At 35.4% G+C, this 21,483-nt stretch overlaps 1 protein-coding gene across 1 annotated transcript in view; it reads left to right on the top strand.

Moving 5' to 3' along the window:
- LOC131160422 (peroxisomal ATPase PEX1) overlaps positions 1-9,391 on the top strand; it is a 135,631-nt gene extending 126,240 nt beyond the window's left edge. The window contains exons 15-18 of the mRNA XM_058116091.1: positions 1,914-2,031; positions 8,039-8,323; positions 8,516-8,583; positions 9,031-9,391. Coding sequence (XP_057972074.1) covers positions 1,914-2,031; positions 8,039-8,323; positions 8,516-8,554 — 442 coding nt within the window. The 3' untranslated portion in view covers positions 8,555-8,583; positions 9,031-9,391. The remainder of the gene's footprint in view (positions 1-1,913; positions 2,032-8,038; positions 8,324-8,515; positions 8,584-9,030) is intronic.
- Positions 9,392-21,483: the final 12,092 nt, after the last annotated feature.

Below are 21,483 nucleotides of genomic sequence, written 5' to 3'. Positions count from 1 at the left end.
GAGGTTTAGCATGGCTAAAGCTAAGCCGGTGAGCGTGCCTTTGACGAGTCATTTCAGGTTGTCTACTGGCCAATGCCCAGAATGGACAATGAGATCCGTGATATGTTGAGGGTCCCTTATGCTAGCGTAGTTGGGTGTCTGATGTATGCCACGGTGTGTATGAGGTCGAACCTGGCACATGCTATCAGCGTGGTGAGCAAGTTCTTCTCGAATTTGGGTCGATAGCACTGAGATGCTATGAAGTGGATTCTCAGGTGCTTAAGGGGTACGATCGGATATGACATAGAGTTCAGTGCACAACAAAGTTATCCATCGGTAGTAGGGTACGTGGATGCTGATTACGTAGGAGACCTAGATGACAGGAGGTCAACCACAGGGTACGTATTTACCCTTGTGGGAGTACCTATTTGTTGGAGGCCTATGGTATAGTTGCTTGTGGCGTTGTCTCCTACCGAGTCAGAGTACATGGCAGTGGCTAAGGCTGCCAAGGAAGCATTGTGGCTTACTGGGTTGGTCAGAGAGCTGGGTGTCCAGGAAGGTGGGGTTCGGCTACAATGTGACAGTCAGAGTGCCATTTACTTGGAGAAGAATCAGGTGTACCATGCGAGGACGAAGCACATTGATGTGCGGTATCACGGGGTCAGGGAACTAATTGCTTAAGGGGAACTTTTTCTTGAGAAGGTCCATACGTCTGACAATGCAGCTGATATGCTGACGAAGCCAGTCACGACGGACAAGTTCAAGCATTGCTTGGACTTGATCAACGTCTCCAAGTGTTAGAAGGGAGACAGTCCCAATCTACAGGAACGGGTGGAGCAACGGTTATGCTTTCAAATTTTTAAGGTGGTGAATATTCGCCAAGGTGGAGATTGTTGGGGATGTAGCTCATATTCAGAGCGAATCACATGTACTGGAGAGAGCTACATGAAGTGAGGGACAATTGCATGAGAGAAGTCTACAGGTCAGAAGGTAAACCGTCGACGGATTGGGCCCTAACCATCGACGGTTTCAGTCGGCACAGATTACGTAAATTCAAATCGGAGGGTTGTAGATTGGGCTAATCGGAGGATTATCCTCCGAGGGATCGCTATAGATATAGTTTAGATATACTAGAACACTTCTGTATGCAAACACTTCTGTACGCATTGGGTTCATACTTAAATAATATTGTAACCCAAAGATTGTAGCTTTGACATTGTTTATAGTGAAACCGAGGTTGCTGCTCTCGTGGACGTAGGCTATTGCCGAACCACATAAATCTTGTGCATTTTAGTTGTGTTTTTGATTCTTCTTATTATTGTTTGCTTGCTTCTTGAGTATATTTCATCATTGATTGATTGCATTAGTGGTTGTTGATTCATTCATGTGTGATTGTGTGCTTTTGCTGCACAGCCGGTGACGAACTAGAAACAACATTCTCAATATTGTGAAATTTTCTACAATTTGTTGTTTCTTACACTGTCATTTATGAACTTATGTTTGTGGATATTATCCAATAATGAAGCCCAAAGATGCCTATGTATTATTGCAAAAGTTGAATAGACATTTTTGTACAAATTAACATGCTTAAAATTTTGATTAAAAAAAAACTGAATGTGAAAACGTCATATTTATGATAATTAAAATAATTATTTGCTGAATAGGTGTGTACACATGCATACGTACATCGATAAGTTTAAAGCACTTAACATTCTTTCCAATTATCTTCAAACTGTTCTTGTTAACAACTGTTGGAATTATTATTTATTAACTAGAAGTTTAATTTTCTTTTTGAAACCATTGTAAAACCTCCTCCCCTGCCCCACTTGCACTTTCCTTTTCTCTTGATTGAATTTTGTTACCTTTATCTAGCATCGATTTCTTTATTTTTTTTTTCTGGAAAACTAACCTATTTCATTTTTCATGTGAGGCAGTAGGCCAGATTTACTTGATGCTGCACTGTTACGACCTGGTAGGCTAGATCGCCTTCTTTTCTGTGATTTCCCATCTCATAATGAGAGGTTGGATATTCTCATGGTTCTTTCTAGAAAGGTTAGTACTACTCTTGAATGGGGCATAATTTTGTGTTCCATTTAGGTCTTTAGTTGTACATGTTGCTATTATAATTCTTATAAACGAATGAATTAGATTTGGAAACTTGATTCATACTGCGGACCTCACAGGACTTTAAGACTCGTTGTTGTTTATTGTTTATTGTAGTATTATTCTTGTTGTCATAGTTGTTGTTGTTTATTAAACCAATGATAGAGGCAATATCTGACAATTTATTCTACATGATTTTCTAGTTTGATTCTCTAGAGCCGCACAAGTGCATATTTAGTACAGCACTATGATTTTATATTGTTTTATTTTTCCTTTTTTTCTTTTTTCTTTTTTCTTTTTTTGGTTGATCGCCCACGGGGTCCACTTGGGTGGGGGCGGGGAGGTGTTGTTGCTATGACATCATAAAATTGATGTCGGTATCTTATTCTACCAAGGTCCATTTCAGATTATGTTGTTTCTGTTTACTTCTTTAACTGGGGCATAGGGGCAACGAAATCAGATGCTACAATATTTTTCCATTTAATCTATCTTTTCTTGTAGCTAGATCCTCTAGAGGCAAGTCCATGGTCAAATAATGCCCTTTTTTTTGTTTGGTACTTTTTTAGGAGGGTGTGGAGACAGGTGAGACCCATGATAGTTATTCACTCAATTCGAACATATTTCCAACAATGCTTGCTTTGGTTAAAGATTTTGATGTTTTTTTTCATATTTTTTCCCCGTAAGTCCACATGAATAACTATAAGTGTTTCGAGCAAAAGGTTAATCTTGCCTGATATTCTTTCAAGTAAATGATCACAATCATCTTTAGGTAACCTTTTTGGGTGAGTGCAACCCCCAAGTATCAACCAGTAGTTTGCCTTCTGAAACATCTATGTGAAGAATTGCAGTTTTTGTAGCTTTTCATTACCAGTGTAGTAAACCTTGACTTACAGGGATTATATTTTGGTCCAGAGAATGTGTAGAGTATCCCAATGATAACCTTGATGCATTGGTGCAGATTTAGTGCAATCATAAGCAAAAACATCAAGTCCATCAGTAAAACTTATATGAATTATTCCCACTTCTCTGCAATGAAATTTCAAGCCTAGAAAAAATTCCATAATCATTACAAAAAATATATTGAACAATGTTTTGAAAGGCATAAATGAGGTGGGCTTCAGGGCAAACCAAATGAAAGATGCCTTAAGGTGCATTAGCACATGCAATACTTCTCAAAAGCGTTCACCTTTCGGGACTAGGCATCCACCTCAGCATAAAAAACTCACCTATTATACACCAATTTGGCAAGGCATGAGCATTAGGGAAGAGTTGTCTATTTTGTCAGAAATGTAAATAAACAATTGTCCATATCGCTCAAGTCACAGACCTGCTTCAGATATTTGACACTGCTTGGGACTGTCAACTGACTTCAGATCTTTACCAGATCTTTGCATTTTGTTGGCCTTTGTCTTCTCAGGCAACCTGTTTCCAGTGTCGATGAGATAATTCAGATCTTCAACACTTGATTGCTTCAGATCTTCTCCAGGTCTTAACGCAGAAGCCTCTCTCTTCACCAGCTACTTCCTCACTTTAGTGAGCTACACTGACTTGAAAATGATGGAGAGAGTGTTTTGATTAGAGAGAGAGAGAGAGAGAGAGAGAGCTGAGGCAGTCAACGTTTTTAAAATTCGTTGTCCTTTTCACCAGCGTTGCTGGGAGGCAATGGTCGGATGGGCACGTGGTGGTGGCCCTGTGCCACAATCCAAGCCAAGCTTCTTTAGGTTACTGTGCTTGCCTGTGACCGCTTGTCTTGTGCACATGGGATGGATAACCATCATATAGACAATGGCATAGGTTTTATTCATTAAGTAGGATAATGCCTTTGTGTAAAATGGTAGTATGACTCCTGAGTCATTTTAATGTTTCCTAGTGCAGAGCTAGAATAGCTTAGAAAGCCTTTTAGGAGAGTGAATGTTGATCAGTCATTGTAAAACTCACTAGCTTTTCTAAACATGTTTAACCTACTTGCTTCCCTCACTAAACACACATTGGCTACCGAGAGGTGTTAATAGTGAATTGCTTTGCTTTACAATTTACCGTTTGACTCATTTGCTTTTATGATTGCTTACTAATTACTGCTTATTTTGCATTTGATGGTTGTGAATGTGTTCTCGTGGTGAAACCGCAATATTATTTTGACTGACTATTTAATCAGAAGTGCTATAAATAGTGCCACAAAGCTTTTCAAGGTGTGTAACATTCATCCCATGACACCCTATAACGCATGGGAAGTACACCTTAAGGTGGCTTCAGTTTTGAGTTTAGACTCTCTAAGCTGCTTTTTAGGGTTAAAATTTACATATATTTTAATTATTCAATAAAATTCATATTATATTTAACATGTATAATTTATTTATGTGTTTTAAAATAAAAGATTAAATTCCTTAAAAGCTTACACCTCAACACCTTGAGCCTTATGCTTTGCCTTGTTGGGGCTAAAATGCCATCGTCTTTTAAAACACTGGTACGGAAAAATAAGATCAACTTGCTTTCGGTCCTTTCCTCAGAAAAACCTTCCAGATTCCCATTATGATTCATGGGAAGTGGAGTAGACAGTAGTAATATACTCCTTGAGCCAGCCAACAAAAACTGGAGTATCAAAACTAATTAGAATATTTGGTCAGGAAACCCCAGTCAAGTAAATCAAAAGCTTTCCTTATGTAAACTTTTAAGGCAAAGTTTGGGGAATTTTTGTCTCTATGATAGTCAAGCAAGATCCATTGAGCTAAAAAAAATATTATCTTGAATTTTCCTTCTCTTAATAAATGTAATCTTAATTTTACCGATAAATGAGGATAAACTAATCTGCAACCTGTTTGCCAAAATTTGTCAAGAATTTATATATGAGGTTTCAAGCAATGGACGTGAAATCAGATGTAGTGAGGATTTTCTAGTTTGGGGACCAAATTCAGTAAACCGACATTGGCTTATTTAAGAAGCTGAGAATCTCTAAAGAAGGATTTCTTATGGTAGCAATGACATCCCTTTGAATAATTCCCCAGTTGAATTTATAAAGGATTCAACATTAAAGCTATGCGCACCAAGGGCCTTGTCATCAGGGAAAGAAAAAATAGCCCTTTTGATTTCATCATCCTCAACAGGCTTGCTTAGCATACCTTTCTCATACCAGGAGAAACCCAAGAGATCCTTAAAATAGTTGATACTAGAAAAAGTGCCCAAGCTTTGTGCTGGACCAAATTAACCAACTCAAATCTGCCCATAAACAAAAATTGGGTACACATCCATTAACAAACTGGTCTGCACCAAACCTTCTGGGATCAAAAAATGCAGAAAAGGGATGCCACATGTCAGCGCTTAAGGATTCAAAACCCACTTTTAGTATATGTTATAGATTGTAGGGCTGAACATTTGTATTAGTAGATCCCTAGGAGTTTTATAGAGAACTAAAGCTTCTTGCTTATCTGGATTTTTGCTATCCTTAATCACATAAAAGCAGCCGTTTGGTATCACTATCAAAAATTACATAAATGAAAACCAAAAACTAAAAACAGAAACTAAAAACCAACCTGTTGGGTTAATGTTTATAAAACAAAAATGAATTGAAAACTTAATTAGAAAGTTCTCATTTTTTCTTTAAATCCAATAATATTATAAAACTATTATTAAAATAATAAAATTATGAAATAATGCACATTAAAAAATATTATAAAATAAAAAATTATTATAATTATTTAAATTGTTATACCTTCAAAATTTACTTTACAATAAAAATTTTATTGGACATGACAATTGAAAAATAGTAAAAATATTTTGTAATTGGCTTTATTATTAATTTTTGAAATTTATGTATATTTTTATTTCAATTACATATTTAAATTCATATGATAATGTTATTTTAATTTTAATTTAGAAGTATATAAAATGAATAATTTAATCCAAAAGAACTATTTTTCGATATTAAAATTTCTAGCAACGAGTTGTCAAAACAGTTGAAAACCATAAAATCTAGTTTTTTGTTTTTTTTTTTTATTTTTTTATTTTTTTTGCAAATAGCAGAAAACCGACAACAGAAACAGAAAATTGGCATCATAAGCAAATGCGTTTTTATAATCTGTTTCTTCGGTGTGCAGAAAAAAAAAAATACAACAACAACAACTATGCCAAATAGACCCTAATATTTTTCCTTATTCTTCTAGAGAATACCATTTGAACAAAAAAATTGAATTTTGGTCCAACTCCAATCAGACCTTTGTTCTCTGTTTAACAGATTCTTTAGCCTTTGAGGACCTCCAAATACCCTTTTCTGCATTTTTTTAGCTACCGATATTAGAAGCTCATTCTTGTTGCTGCTGATTTCATCAACTTGGCACTGTTCAAATTCCAGCTTTGCTTGATTTGAACAGCCATTAATATTTGAAAACAGAAGGTTATGAAAAACCTTTAATGCCCTTTGAAGTAGTTACAGCTTGCTATAAAAAATGAATACAGATGTTCCTTCCACCCAATTTCATATTCTCCTAGCTAGATGATAAAAGCGAGGATGCTCATGCTGCCAGATTAAATTTTAAAGAAAATCTACCCTGCAGAACCAGTTTTGTTCTAAGTTTGATTCATCCAGGAAAATAATCAAAATACCAAGACGACAGAAACTGTGGAAGATGAAATGAAAATTTCCAAATGGGGTTTGTTAGAACCCTATCGATCTTATTTGTGTGTAATAGGAGACTCGGAGAGTCAGCAGAAGGAAAGGCATCCAAATCTATTCGAGAGGGGAAGTTATTAAAGTCAACCAAACCTTGCATACTGAAAGAATCTCTTGTAGAGGATTAACCCAATGCTCCTTCCTTCATAGGCTTAATATTGCAGCCCTGGCTCCATAGATGCAGCAATTTGAATAAGCTCCTCCAATCCAAACCAGGTTTGTAAACCTTCATTGGACTAGCATTTGAGTAAAAGGGCCTTGATTGATCCTGGTCAGTTTTCAAAACAGAATGAGGATTGATCATTGCAGAATTGTTCTTTTCGCTCCCAGAAATGCCTTGGGGAGGAAGAATCCACCTCAAATACAGCAACAGAATGAAAACCCAGGGATTGCTTAGACTCCAACTACTCACCCCAGAAAACAGCTGGGCAAGATGTGGAATTCATGTCTCTATGGTTGGAATTAGGTTTAAGGTATCTTCCTTGGACTAGCAATATGGACAATGAATTGAAAGAAAATCAAGATGGACTAGCAATATGGCAATTTTTTCATTAAATCAAGAAAATGGTGCAGGTTAGTTTAAGAATGCTAAAACGTGCCGATGGCAACTTACTTTCCTGCACAAATTGCACAAGAGATGAAATATAATTCAAGAGTAATTCTTCATAGAACAAAGGCATGTAACGCAAGAGGGAGCATCCACAAAAGTAAAAGAACTTGAAGGATTCCCTAAATTCTTCAATCTCTTAAGAAGCAAATGCCGTGACTAGCAAGTACATTGAGGCTATCCATAAAGGCATTCCAAGTACTGGTCTGATTTTATCTCTGTTCTTTCCATTTAAAGAAAGGATCTTAAATCACAATTTAGTAACCAGATGAGGATCCTGAGACATCATTATGGACCTACTCAAATGGTTATGCAGACGTCTTACAGTCTTATTGATAGAGTATAAAACACCTAATGATGCTCCCCCAATTGTCAATAAAGTAGATAAACTACTCGAACTATGGACAAATTTGCTCAATGTTGCTTGACCCAGCCAGCAAAGATGGGTGACCCGGGCCCTACTGATAACTTTCTTCAAATAGCAGCTTAATCACCTTTTTGGAAGCAATATCAAGATAACTGTAACCAAGTTCTACATAATTCAACTTGGTCATTTTAATTTCACCACCAAGGCTCCATGCTTGATTTATGTTTTGCTAGTTGTGAATAACTTCTCATTTTATCTGGTTGATTTCTCAAAATGTCACAATATATATTTTATGTTTCCCCTGTATGTTTTAATGCAGCTACCGTTGGCTGTTGATGTTGATTTGGAATACATAGCTCGCATAACTGAAGGGTTTAGTGGAGCTGACCTCCAAGCTCTTCTGTCAGATGCACAACTTGCTGCAGTCCACGAGCTTTTAGCTGATGATGATGGCAATGAGCCTGGGAAAATGCCTGTCATCACCAATGCTCTTTTAAAGTCCATTGCTTCCAAGGCAAGACCATCAATTTCGGAAGCAGAGAAGAAGAGACTATATGGCATTTATAACCAATTCTTGGATTCAAGGAGATCTGTTGCGACAGAGGTATCTTTCTTCTACTCTCTCCCCAAAATATACATATAGGAGGGAACAAAAGTAGCAAAACGACACTAAGCAAAAACCAAAAAAAAAAAAAAAAGGAAGACTGCCCTTACTCATTTTAACACATGTTGGTTCAGTTTTCTAATTTCAGAATTTAAATTGATGCCTTTCCACGCACAAATTATTTGTCTGCAGGCAAGGAATGCAAAAGGCAAAAGGGCAACCTTGGCATAACTATTGACCAGGTTGTCATTAAGCAACAGGTAGGAATAGCTTATTGGCTTAAATATTGCACACCCCCCCCCCTCCCCCCCCCCGGGGGGGCCCCCTCCCCATCTAATTTGATTTAAAAAAAAAATGGAACACAAGAATTGAGAAATTGTAAAATGGACCAGACTCTCCACATTGCCATGTACTGTGTACCTAGCGCCTAGGGATTCGCCATATGGCACTGGGTCTCAGTTTCTCTTTTGTTTTAAATAAATTTCTTATAGATTAGGTAAAAAGAATGGAACCTACTCTTAACATGCTCCTCCTAGATACCAAGTGCACAGCCTCGTGGAGATTCCCTTTTCATTTTGACCCACCTGGAGGCTTCTCTCTCTCTCTCTCTCTCTCTCTCTCTCTCTCTCTCTCTCTCTTATATATATATATATATATGAGAATACTCCAGAGGTTTATACGGCTCTAATGGATTTATAAATTGACAGGTCAGTCAAGAAACTTCATGTGAGCCAGATATGCTGGGAATAGCAGCAAGAAAGGTTTGGCTCTGCTTGCTGAAGGATGGCAAGCATTCTTTGACAAAATTAATCTTGAATATTTCTTCATTTTGATTTCAGCACTGCTCAAGACAATTTCACTTTGAAATATAGAACACGGTTCAATCCTCAAAAAAAACTCAAAATTATATATATATATATATATATATATAGAGAGAGAGAGAGAGAGAGAGAGAGAATACTTGTTTCAATATTTGTTTCTTCTTGATCTGAGTTTTGTGCATACTGCGGATCCTGTTATTGATTTGATTGCTATGAAAATGAAAGAAATGCGTAGTTGATTCATGAATGTCTGCATTATTGTTGGACATTGAAAAGGTTTGTTGCTGGAAAACTTAATACGGGTTGTTTATTCTAGGTGAGAACTTGAATGAAATATGAAATTTATGGAATTTGAAATTTTATGATATGACACTTAAGAGATCACTGACTATATTGAATTTTGAACTGAAATAGAGATTAATAAGGATGTTCAAAAAATTGACTGCTCGCATAGTTGCCCGTTGCAATTGTATCTAACCCCAACCATTTTTGGGTTGGCTAGCTATTTTGTATTTGTTGTTGCCACCATCTTGATTATTGTGGGTGATGATTACATTTAATTTTGCTATTGAAGTTAGAGGTTTGGTTAAAAAATGTTAAAAATTTGAAATTTTGGCCAATAGTTAATTTTCACAGTTTTATTGTTTTTTGGTAACTGTCCACTGTAAAAGGCAAATGATTACTGAACAAAACTAACATAAAATAACGCTCTCACGGGTATGGCGCGACGGAAAGATATCAGCAAGTAAGAAAGAGTATCGGAAGTTCAATTCTAAATAGATACACTCACGGAACCAACGGTACCTGCGGATGGTGAGAGTTTACTTTATGAGCCAGCGGAGACCGTGGATAGTGTGAGAGTTTAGTCTGTGAGCCAGCGAGAACCGTGGATGGTATGAGTTCTCTGTGAGTCAGTGAGAACCGTTGATGGTAATGGAAATGTGTCACGGGCGTCGAGTTGGCCGAACGTCCAATTGGTGCACAGAAGTCGTGTCCGCATTTTAGACTTTACTCTGATCAGCGAGACCTGGGGGCAGAGAACGCTAATTTGTAGGTTTGGTGTCGCACCAGTAGGTTCGAAGGGCTCGTTGGTGGCTAAAGTTCTTATGTAATAAAAAATAAAAAAAAAAAAACATAAAATAACAAGTTCATACACAATTTAGCATGTTCTAACTATTAAAGATTACTAAACACAATTAGTGAGAATGACATTTAAATTTCAAAAAATAGAAAATAATAATTAAAATCTAGCAATTAAAAATTATCAACCTATTTGGTTTGTGTTTATGAATTTAAAATACGTTAAATTTTTTATTGAACAAATATTCATTTTTTCTTCTTGAATCAAATAATAATTAAAAGTATGGTTAAAATAACAATATATATTGAATAATATATAGTACAATATTATACTGAAAAGAGGAAGTATTATAATTTCTTATTATTATATTCTAAAGCACACAATTTAGTATTTAATATTGCAAGAACATGGCAACTAAAAAATAGTAAAGAAAAAATAAAATTGTTTTGAGAATTTTTAGGGTTTAAATTCATTTTAAATTTACATGGCCAGTTTATTTTAATTTTGATAAAAAAATTATGCATAAAATGAATGATTTAATCTACAACTACATTTACATATTAAAGAATTATAGTAAAATTGATCAAGATAATTGAGACTAAATTTTTATAAAAAATTATTCGCGAAAGCGTGTGAAAATCAAAAACAAAAATATTAATTTAGAAATGTAACTTTGCATTTGTTTTTTCTCTTAATTATACGTAACAAAAAAAATGTAAAATTTTAAAGTTTCTTTTTGGACAATGATTTCCAATCAAATAAAATATAAAATATAAAATATTAGTTTATTTTTTACAACTAGGGAAGCTTTTGGAGAGAGAGAGAGAGAAAGTCAAGTATGATAGGCATAATAAAGTTTCATATGCGGCTAAAAACAAAATATTAAGTGCACAATTTTTGAAGTATAAAATCTCAAATTTTTTAAGCCTTTATTTGGAACTTAGAAAAATTAGGAAAAAGGAAAGAAAAATTCGAAGAAATTTGCTTTTCATTTTTTATTGTCAATGAAAGTAAGGAAGAAAAAATAATAAAATATTTTATAAATTAATGAAAATTTTAATATTTCGTTAACATTTGATTTTTAAAATTTTTAATCATATTAGAATAAATTTTTAATTTTAAAAATATTTTATAAAAAATAATAAAATGAAAAATAAATTTTCTTTTAATTTCCTTATTTTTTCTCAAACAACATTCTCAATATGAGCGGGATGAACATAAATAGGATAGCTTCTCATGATGTGTATTTGCTTGGACATGAAAACACCATAACAACGGAGCATTTTTAGCACTATTATTGCATATTAAATTATCAAATACATTGTAAAACCACCGTATTTGTATTATAAGAAGAGGAGGCGGCTTTGAGCTTACATAGTGTCTTTGAAGGCAATGTAAATTTTTTTATAGATGAATTGATATTCTAAGCTGAATTATTGCATGTAGGGTTTGTTGGTGTATATGTGTGCAATGTCCACCTCCTACAAGTTATTTGACACACTTACTTGACGTATGGTTCAAATGAGGTCAAAGAAGTAGACCATAAAGATACTACGAAGATAGAAGACGTTCCCCTTCGAGACACAAGGGTCCGAGGGTAACGCCCTTGGTGGAGGGTATAGGGGGCAACGCCACCCGAGACGGTATGGCCTCTGCAATGTGAACGGTGGGCATAGTATGTCAAAGATGGTCACTAATGTCAAAGACAACTACTAATGTCAAAGACAACCACTAATGTCAAAGACGACCAATAATGTCAAAGTAAACCACTAATGTCAAAAAAGGTTACTAATGTCAAAGACGACCACTAATGTCAAAGTCGGCTACTAATGTCAAAGTTAACCATGGTAGGTGAGCTACCACCACCTACCATGGTAGGTGAGCCACCTATATGTTTCTTCCATGGGCCAAAGGTTATAAATAAGACCCCCCCAATCAGAGCACCACACACATCTCGACTGTAAGATTATGCCCTCTTTTTTTTTTTTCTATTTGTTGTTCTTTCGCCATTGAAACTCATTTAGTGAGTGCATGGTTTGATAGATTGTTGTAATCCAATTGTTGTAATAAAACTTTGTCTTATTTCTTCAACCATTTCTTCAAAATAGATCTTGATATTGTTATTCTACATGGTATCAAAGTTGAAGGCTACTAAGAAGAAACAACTATAATTGTTGAGACGTTGCAATGGCAGGAACTTCATCTTCTGCTATTGCATCTCCACCAACACTTCAGATACGTCCACCAGCATTCACAGAAAGAAAGTTAGATGGCATGAACTACACTTTGTGGAAGTTCAAGATGAGTTATATTCTGGATTCATATGAACTATTTGATACAGCTCAAGGTATGGATTCTAAACCGACTGGCACGCCTGATCCCACCAATCCTAAGGTAATTATCCCTCCAGATGCTGCCCTCGTCAAAGCATGGAAAAGGCAGAATGCAAATGCACTTTGTACTATTGTTATAAGTGTATCTGATTCTGTACTGACGTTGATCCAACATACATCCAAGGCTACAGATGCTTGGAATGGTCTGAAGAATCAATATGAAACAAGGAACCAGACACGCATTCAGAACTTGGAGAATCAACTTTCTACAGAAAAGCTACATGACGGAGAATTGACAAAAGTATTCATCACTAGAATAAAAAACTTTGTGATTAGATAGCGGTAGTGGGCATAGCAAAGATGTATTCGAGTACTACCATCAAAATATGACAACATGGTAACTGCTCCTAACATGCAGATTAGAACTCCTACACTAACCTTTGAGGAATTCTGTGCTTTACTGCTAGAAGAGGAGATGAGGCTGAGAACCAGAGAAAATGAAGGTAGTAGTGCTTTCACCGTGCTGATCAAAGGCAAGGACAATAATGTTGAAAAGAATAAGGGAAAGAATAAGAAGAGATTTTCTGGTACGTGCTATTACTACAACAAAAAGGGGCATGTAGTCAAGGATTACAGAAAACGTATCCACGATGAAAAGAACAACACATTGAAGCCTACGTGGAATGTCAGACAGGTAACAAATTGTGCTGAACCAGAATTAGATCTTTTCATAGTTACAGAAGAAATGTGCTCAACTGCTCAAACAGTATCAGGAGATTGCTTATGGGTACTTGATAGTGGAGCTTCCGGACATATGACCAGCAAAAAGGATTGATATGGTTCCCTTAAGTCTCTACATGAACTTATGAATGTGATTATCGGAAATAATGCAAAGTGTCGAGGAGAGGTCACTGGATCCATTTCCTTAAAAACCATGAATGTCTAAGGTAAAACTCTTTTAGATGTCCTTTTATGTTCCTAAAATTAAGAGGAATCTTTTTATCAGTAGCTACTATCACTGACCGTGACTATGAAGTACGATTTATGAAAACAAAAGTTGAGATCATTGATAGCAATGACAGCATTGTGGGCAAAGGTATTCGAAAGAATAACCTGTATGATTTTGTGGCACTTGCTGCAACAACTAGAGATACAACAATCAGACTTTGGCATGAAAGGTTTGGACACAACCCCTATGCAGTTTTGAAGGAGATGCGGAGAAAGGAAATGGTGGTTGATCTGCCTGTAGTAGTTGATACTGCAGAGCCTTGTGAAGCTTGCATACTGGGCAACATCGTATGTTATTTCCACAAGAGAGCAACAACAAATCAAAGCTTCCTCTAGAGCTAGTACATGCAGATCTCTGTGATAAAATGATTACTCCTACACTAGGAGGATCTTTCTATTATATGCCGTTAGTCGATGTTTATAGTAGAAATATGTGGGTGTACTTTCTTCGTGATAAGGATGAGACTTTTTTAAAATTTAAAGTGTGGCATAAACTTGTTGAAAATGATATTGGTTTGCAGTTAAAAAAACTTCGAACAGATCGAGGAGGTGAGTTCACGGTAGGGGAGTTCAACAATTATTGCAGTGCATTTGACATCAAGGGCCAATTGACTAACCTAAGAGCTTTATGCATCTATATTGAAATTCTTTGAAGTACTTACATGAAATTTCCTAGACTTTTTCAATTCTTGAATTCCTTGAGGCCTTTATATTTGTTTCATCTTTCTTTGAGCTTTCCATGTTGATCATTTGGGATTTTATTCTTTGAAGTTGTTTCTTTAATATCAATGCCCTCATGATCTTTATCCTTTGAACTTTAAATCTATGCTTCAAACTTGATATAATCATCCTTATCTGAGGTACAAGTTCTCATGAACTCATTAACCTTGCATTCTTCATTTAATCCTAAAAATACATCACTTAACATAGCATGTTAAGATCCACTTGTTTGTTAGCATCAAAATAAGATATTAAGCCTTATAAGGCCAACACAAACCTTGTATAGCTCTAAGCAATAATAACTTTGAGAAAATACATAGTAAAATGAGGATAAACAAAGATAAATGAGGGTCTAAAATCATGCATATTAGGGACTAATCACAACCCCTAACTTACCACTTGGGGACCTGATGGTGTGGGCATTTACAAATTAGGTCCCTAAAGTGCTCCCAGGTCTTAAAGAAAAGTTCCTCCTCCATTTGTGTGAAACTTGTGATTGCCCTTTGTAGTTGGTTAGTCTTCCACACTGGGAAGTACTTTTTCAAGAATTCATGCTGCATGGTGGCCCAATTGGTCACCGAGTTTGGCTCTAAGGACGTCAGCCAATATTTGGTCTTATCCTTTAGAGAGAACAAAAAAAAGCCTGAGACGAAGGGCGTCATCACTAAAATTAGGCATACAGATGGTGGAGCAAATCTCTAAGAACTCATCCAGATGCTAATAAGAATTTTCAGTGGGGTTCCCATGAAAGTTGGGCAGCATTGAGATATTGGAATTCTTAATCTTGAATTGTGCTGCTTGAACATCTGAGAACCGGATGCAAGCCGACGATATGTATGCATTAAGCACAAAGTAGTCCCTAAGCGGCCGAAGTGGTTGCTCTCCCACCATAGGTAGGTGGGGAGCTTGGGGTTCCGGGAATTGATGGGCGAGAACCGGTGGGTTTCATTCGGCCATAACTTTTGGCTCAGACCACTCAGCAATCTCTGGAATGGAGGCAAGTTTCCTAACGGACCTACGAGATCTTTCAATCTTGGGATTTATAGGAATTATCTCAGGGTCCTGAGAGTGCAAACCAAACATACACAATTAAAGCACCCAGAGTCAAGACTTTAGAGATAAAAAAAAGAAAACCAAATAAAGAAAGATTAAAATAAAAGGAGAGCAAATAAAAAACACAAGGCAACAATACTCTAAAGTGGAAGTTGGCTTATAACCATAGCCAATTCCTCGGCAACGACGCCAAAATTTGGTAGGTTCGCCAAGGCTCCAGTCCTTAACTACCAAAGATAAAATTTATACTACCTAATAATCCCAAGTTCAGTAGAAAGTGGGAAAGTCGGGTGTCGATTGTCAAGGACTTAAAGTGCAGTTATTAAGCGACTTCCATATTAGTTTACTATAGCCTTGTATAAAAAGAGAAGTAAAAAGGTGGTATTTTTCAATGGGTGAAATCTAACCAACTAGTGGAAAGTAATTAAATGAAAGCAAGTAAATCTAAATTAACCCTACTCCTAATTAGTCGTCTGGGCACTGTTAGTCGGCTTATTGAACCATGTTCAAAATTGGTCAGTCGGCTGGGTACTGTAAGTGGACTGGGAACTTTTAGTTCAATGAGTCAGTCAGCTAGGCAGACCACTTTTTCAAATATTTCCTATTTTTGATTTCTTTCATATTCTAGTTTACTTGAAAAACTTAATTGTAACTTTTCAAAAACATTTTCAAGAGTTTTTCAAGTGTAGGTCTCTAAGTCTTTGTATTTTAAGGAACTTCACATATCTAAATAGTAATGACTTTGAAGTACTTATAAATATCCTTTTAAGCATGATCTCCTTAATCACTAAGTCTTGCAGCCTCTTAAGGTTCACTTTTGACTTCATGATCAGATTGGCTTTTAAGCTCTTTATTTGTCGTTCATTGCTTCAATATACTGAGAAACTTTCACTTAATTGACATTGATCTTCAGCTTACTTTCATGATTAACCATGAATGACCTTTTACTTAGACCTAAAATAAAACCACTCAACAACATATGTTAAAGCATCATTCATTTTGTTATCATCAAAATAAGATTGAAAAACCTAGTTAGGCCAACAATCTCCCCCTTTTTGATGATGACAAATGAGGAGCAAAAATATGAGTAAACCTTAAAAAGACTCCCCCTTACAACTAGCATTATTCTACTCCCCCTTACAATAAGCATCATTTTAACAATTTGTAGTTTCAATACCAATTTTAATATCATACAATATCATGCTCATCATACTCATCATAGATACCATACAATATCATGTACTTCTCCCTCTACCTTTTGATACATATCTTATGCTCGATTTTTTCAATATCATGCTCAATGCTTGATTTTTCAATATCATGCTCAATCATGTTCAATTTTTGTTCAAATACTACTCCTCCTTTTGACATCAATGAAAAAGGGTAAAAATAAAAAATAAAATTCAAATGAACATATGCCCACACGCTTCTCAATATATTACAATATAGTATATATAGTGTGCTATGATAGTCAAATAGTCATGCATGTTTTCATATTTGACATTCATATTTTATCATTCAATATCCAAGATCATGACGATATTATCAATATCATTACATGCTCATAATTATGCTGTATTGCTCAAATACCAAGTAATACCAATTGATATATTCATGGATTCCAATATACGTTTTAGATACTAATGTTGATGTCGTATCACATACTACTCATAGATGCCAATTTTTTATTTATTCATGTGAACAATTATAAGCATATATGGTCAAGACATTTCAAAATTCATGTTTCTAAATCATACTTAATAACTTTAAGCTTAGATTTTCAAAAATATAGTGAGGTATAAATCATTAATATTTTCATTGTCTTTAAAGATTTCAAGATACCAATTTTAAAACAGACACATGTAGCATATTTCATATCACATAAGCATAAGTCTATTTTTTGAGAAACAAGGAAAGCAACCAAGGTGAGTGTTGTATCATACAATACATCAAAGTGCATGCCAAAACAAACTTAGAACACACAAAGAGACAAACCCTAGGTTAGTTGACTGACAACTTTAGGTTTTACAAACAAGTCTAGGGTTGCTCTATCAGTCAGTCAGCTGACCTCAGTGTCAGTTGGCTGACTGCTCTCTGGTCCAAGACAATTTACCTCAGTCAATCGGCTGACCTTAGGGTTAATTGGCTGACTAGCCTCTGTTCCAAAAAAAAACCGCTCCACTCAGTCGGCTGACCTTAGAGTCAATTGGCCGAATGTAGATTTTTCTTTAAGTTTTATCCTTTTAGTTAGTTTCTCTACAATGTAGTAGATCAAACTTTCTTATAATGGTTACAAATCTATCTTTTAAAAGAGGTTTAGGGAAGATATCAGCCCATTGATCATTTGTATTGATGAATTCTAGAATGATGTCTTCTTTTTTAATATGATCTCTTAGGAAGTGGTGTCTTATGTCAATGTACTTGGTTCTTGAGTGTGAAATAGGATTTTTAGACATGTTAATCGCACTCGTATTATTACACTTAATTGGTATAGATGTGTATTTCAAATTGAAGTCTCTTAATTGTCGTTTCATGTATAGTGTTTGTGCACAACAACTACCGGCTGTTACATATTCAGCCTCAGCAGTTGACAAAGCCATGGAGTTTTGTTTTTTAGAAAACCAAGAAACTAAAGATCTTCCTAAGAAGTAGCATGTGCCACTCATACTTTTTCTATCTATTTTACAATCGGCATAGTCTGCATCTGAATAACTAATCATTTCAAAATCGGTGTCCTTAGGATACCATAGCCCTAAATCCATAGTGCCTATTAAGTATCTTAGAATTCTCTTAACGGCTATTTGGTGTGATTCCTTAGGTGCTGATTAAAACTGGGCACACATACACACATTAAACATTATGTCGGGTCTACTAGCTATTAGATATAATGGACTTCCAATCATACCTCTTTAGTGCTTTGTGTCTGTAGATTTTCCCTTTTCATCTTTGTCTAGGCTAATGGTGGTACTCATAGGTGTTCCTATGGGTTTACTATTTTTCATACCAAATTTTTGTATTATTTCTTTTATGTATTTGGATTGACTTATAAAAGTCCCATTCTTTGCTTGATTGATTTGAAGCCCAAGAAAAAAGTTTAATTCCCCCATCATGCTCATTTCAAATTCTTTTTGCATACACTTTCAAATTCTTTACATAGATGTTCATTTGTAGCGCCAAATATTATATCATCTACGTAAATTTGAATTAAAAGTATGTCATCTTTCTTATTTTTAATGAACAAGGTACTATCAATTTTTTCTCTTAAAAATCCCTTCTCAATTAGAAATCCACTAAGTCTTTCATACCAAGCCCTAGGTGTAGTGATCATAAAAAAAATAAAAATAAATAAAAAAAATAAAAAATAAAAAATAAAAAAATAAAAAAATTATCATTAAAAAAATTAAAATTAAAATTAAAAGTAAAAAATTAATTAATTAATTAATTAATTAATATAATATATATATATATATATATATGTATATATAATATAAGTTAAGGTAAGTTAAGGTTTCCTGAAGGATAATCCTTCAGGAAACAAAAACCTTTCCTATTCTCCTTCTTCTTCTTTTTCATTCTGCGCAGAGAGAGAACATCTCAACGTGTCCCTCCATCTATCTCTCCCACTCTCATCCATCTCGTCTCCATTATTCGTCCGATCAAAAATTTGAAAATACCGTTGGGTTCTGCTCGCCGCCACCGACATTTCTACTGGAGCGGATCTATCGTGAGAGCGGCGTAGGCATATCTCCTGGGATAAGGTCAAATATCAAACTTATCTCAATTTCTCTTAAACTATAAGCCCCCATTAACGAACCAAAATTGTCAGGAGAGTCATGGGGAGTTTCTCTACAATCTAGTCGGAACAGGTTTTCGAATTAGAGCTCCGGGGTACCAATCCTAAATCAGGGTAAGTTTGATAATTTAGACTTTTATTAGACTATTTAGGGTATTCAAAACTTAGGGAAATTTTAACAAAAGTTACTCTAGGGATTGTGATGAATGATATCGCGAAATTTGAATTTCAGGATTTCAGGCGTTTTTGAACGTCGTGGGGCGTAGGCCGGGGTTTTGTCAAATTTTTCAGGAATCAGGTAAGGGAGATTAATTTAAGTCAGGAATTTTATTTAATTTGAACTGATTTAATTACTATATTTATTTATTTATTTAATAATGTGAATGTTATTTTGAAAACCAACCGTTTGAAATGGATTTTACAAACTTAGGATATATGGTATGGTATTTTTGAATAAAATGAATGGTGGAAATCTTGGTTGTTTATATGGATATGTTAAAATATGAAAATCGTGTGGTAGATGATTTAATTTGTATGGACTATTGTATATCTGGATTTGGGATTTTGAAATACTGAATTGTCTGTGAAATATTGAATTGTTTGAGAAATACTGGAAATGCTTGTGAAAATACTGGAACTATTTATGAAATGCAAGAGTTTGAACTAACAGCCAATGGCCGGGTGTTATTTGATTGGCCAAGGGCCAGGATTATTATTTGACTGTTGAGGACCGAGTTTTAATTGACGGCTATATGTTGGATTGTAATTGTGGCCGGGGGCTAGGTTTTTGGAATAATATGGAAATAGATGTGAATTGATATTTTAAATGGTGATTTCTATTATCTAAATTGCATGATATGCTTTAGGAACCCTGGGAACCAGTGTATTGTGAGCACAGTACTATTGCTAGTTAGACCATGTGCACCCACACTGTCTGGATAGAAGTGTAGGGGGTCCAACCGACTACCTATGTGAGGTTGAAGTAAGGGCATCGGACCTACAACTTTGCTGTGGATGCCTGCAGATGTGTTTGCAAAGGATGCTGTTTGTGACTTTGTTTGGGCTGATCACCCCAACATAGTCCAGCCTTCGGGTCGCACAATCCATGCCATGGGGATGTAAACGGCGTGTTTGTCGCAGGGAGTGTCTTATATGCATATCTGTTAATTTATGTGAATATGGTTAATTAATAAGATAACTTCGAGGGCTTACTGAGAAATGTGAGTGTCCTGATAGCAGTAATGGTATTAGAGCAGAGGGAAGCTACTTGTATGGGCGGGTGATCTTCCCTCTCCTCGGCTAATTATGTGTGTGGGTGTAAAATAAGAATATTTTCATAAATGTGTTTATCTTCTTAGTGAACTGGTTATTTTCTATATACTAAATGCATGTTGGTTACACACTAACATTAACTTAGTCTTTCCCTTACTGAGTTGTGCCTCACCCCTACTTTACAAACTGTCTTTTTAGGGATTCCTAGAGATCGGGCCTAGTAGGCTAAAGGAGCCGGGCTAGTGGTGTAAATTTTTTGTAGGTAGCGTGTAGATAGAGATTTTATTTTTGTTTAGTTTGTGGGTTGTAATTATGTGAAAATGGATATATTTGTGTATAAAGATAGTGAAAACTCTGGTAATGTAATTTGAGGATTTTATATTTTATTTCCGCTATGTATGTGTATTTTATATTTGATGAATAAGGTATTAAGTACACTGACGTCACTAAAGTAGCACTCCGGGCCTATGTGGCGAGTTAGGGTCGTTATAAGTGGTATCAGAGCCTAAGTTTTCCAGATTTTGCAGACTTTGGGGATTGATAATTACCAGAGTATAGGTTGAGATAAGATAGGGATAGGAGTGGGTAGGTTGAGATGGGTTTTAGTTTGGAAGCTTAGAGGCAGAAATCTATTGACGGACTTCTATGATTTTCTAAATCAGTCGCGAGTTTCAAAAAATCATGGTAAATCCATCGATGGTTTCATTTCTAGATTGAAGGAATTGAACTCAGAAAATTTAGGTTGGAATATTAGGATGAGTGGGTATGTGTGTGAAGTTAATGTTGGGATGAAGGTTTTTACCTCAATGGTTTTGTGATAGAATTGGAATATGAATTATAAAATTAGAATTCGTATATTATATCAATTCCATTATTCCATATTTTCAATAATTATATTTAAGGTGAAATGTCTAAGTCGGGTTATATCCTATTTACATATTGTCAGATGGTGCCATTGAATTAGGTATAACCCACTTGTTTGCATCTCGGGGATTTGTTAAACTATGTGGGTTAGGGGTTCAACTGTTAAGGATTGAGTTAGGAGTGGGCACACCGACAGGGTCAGTGTTAATATGTAG

This window comes from Malania oleifera, chromosome 7 (genome assembly GCF_029873635.1).
Source record: "Malania oleifera isolate guangnan ecotype guangnan chromosome 7, ASM2987363v1, whole genome shotgun sequence".
Classification (NCBI taxonomy): Eukaryota; Viridiplantae; Streptophyta; class Magnoliopsida; order Santalales; family Ximeniaceae; genus Malania; species Malania oleifera.
Note: the sequence above shows the minus strand (reverse complement) of the source record. Positions and strands in the feature narration are given on the sequence as shown.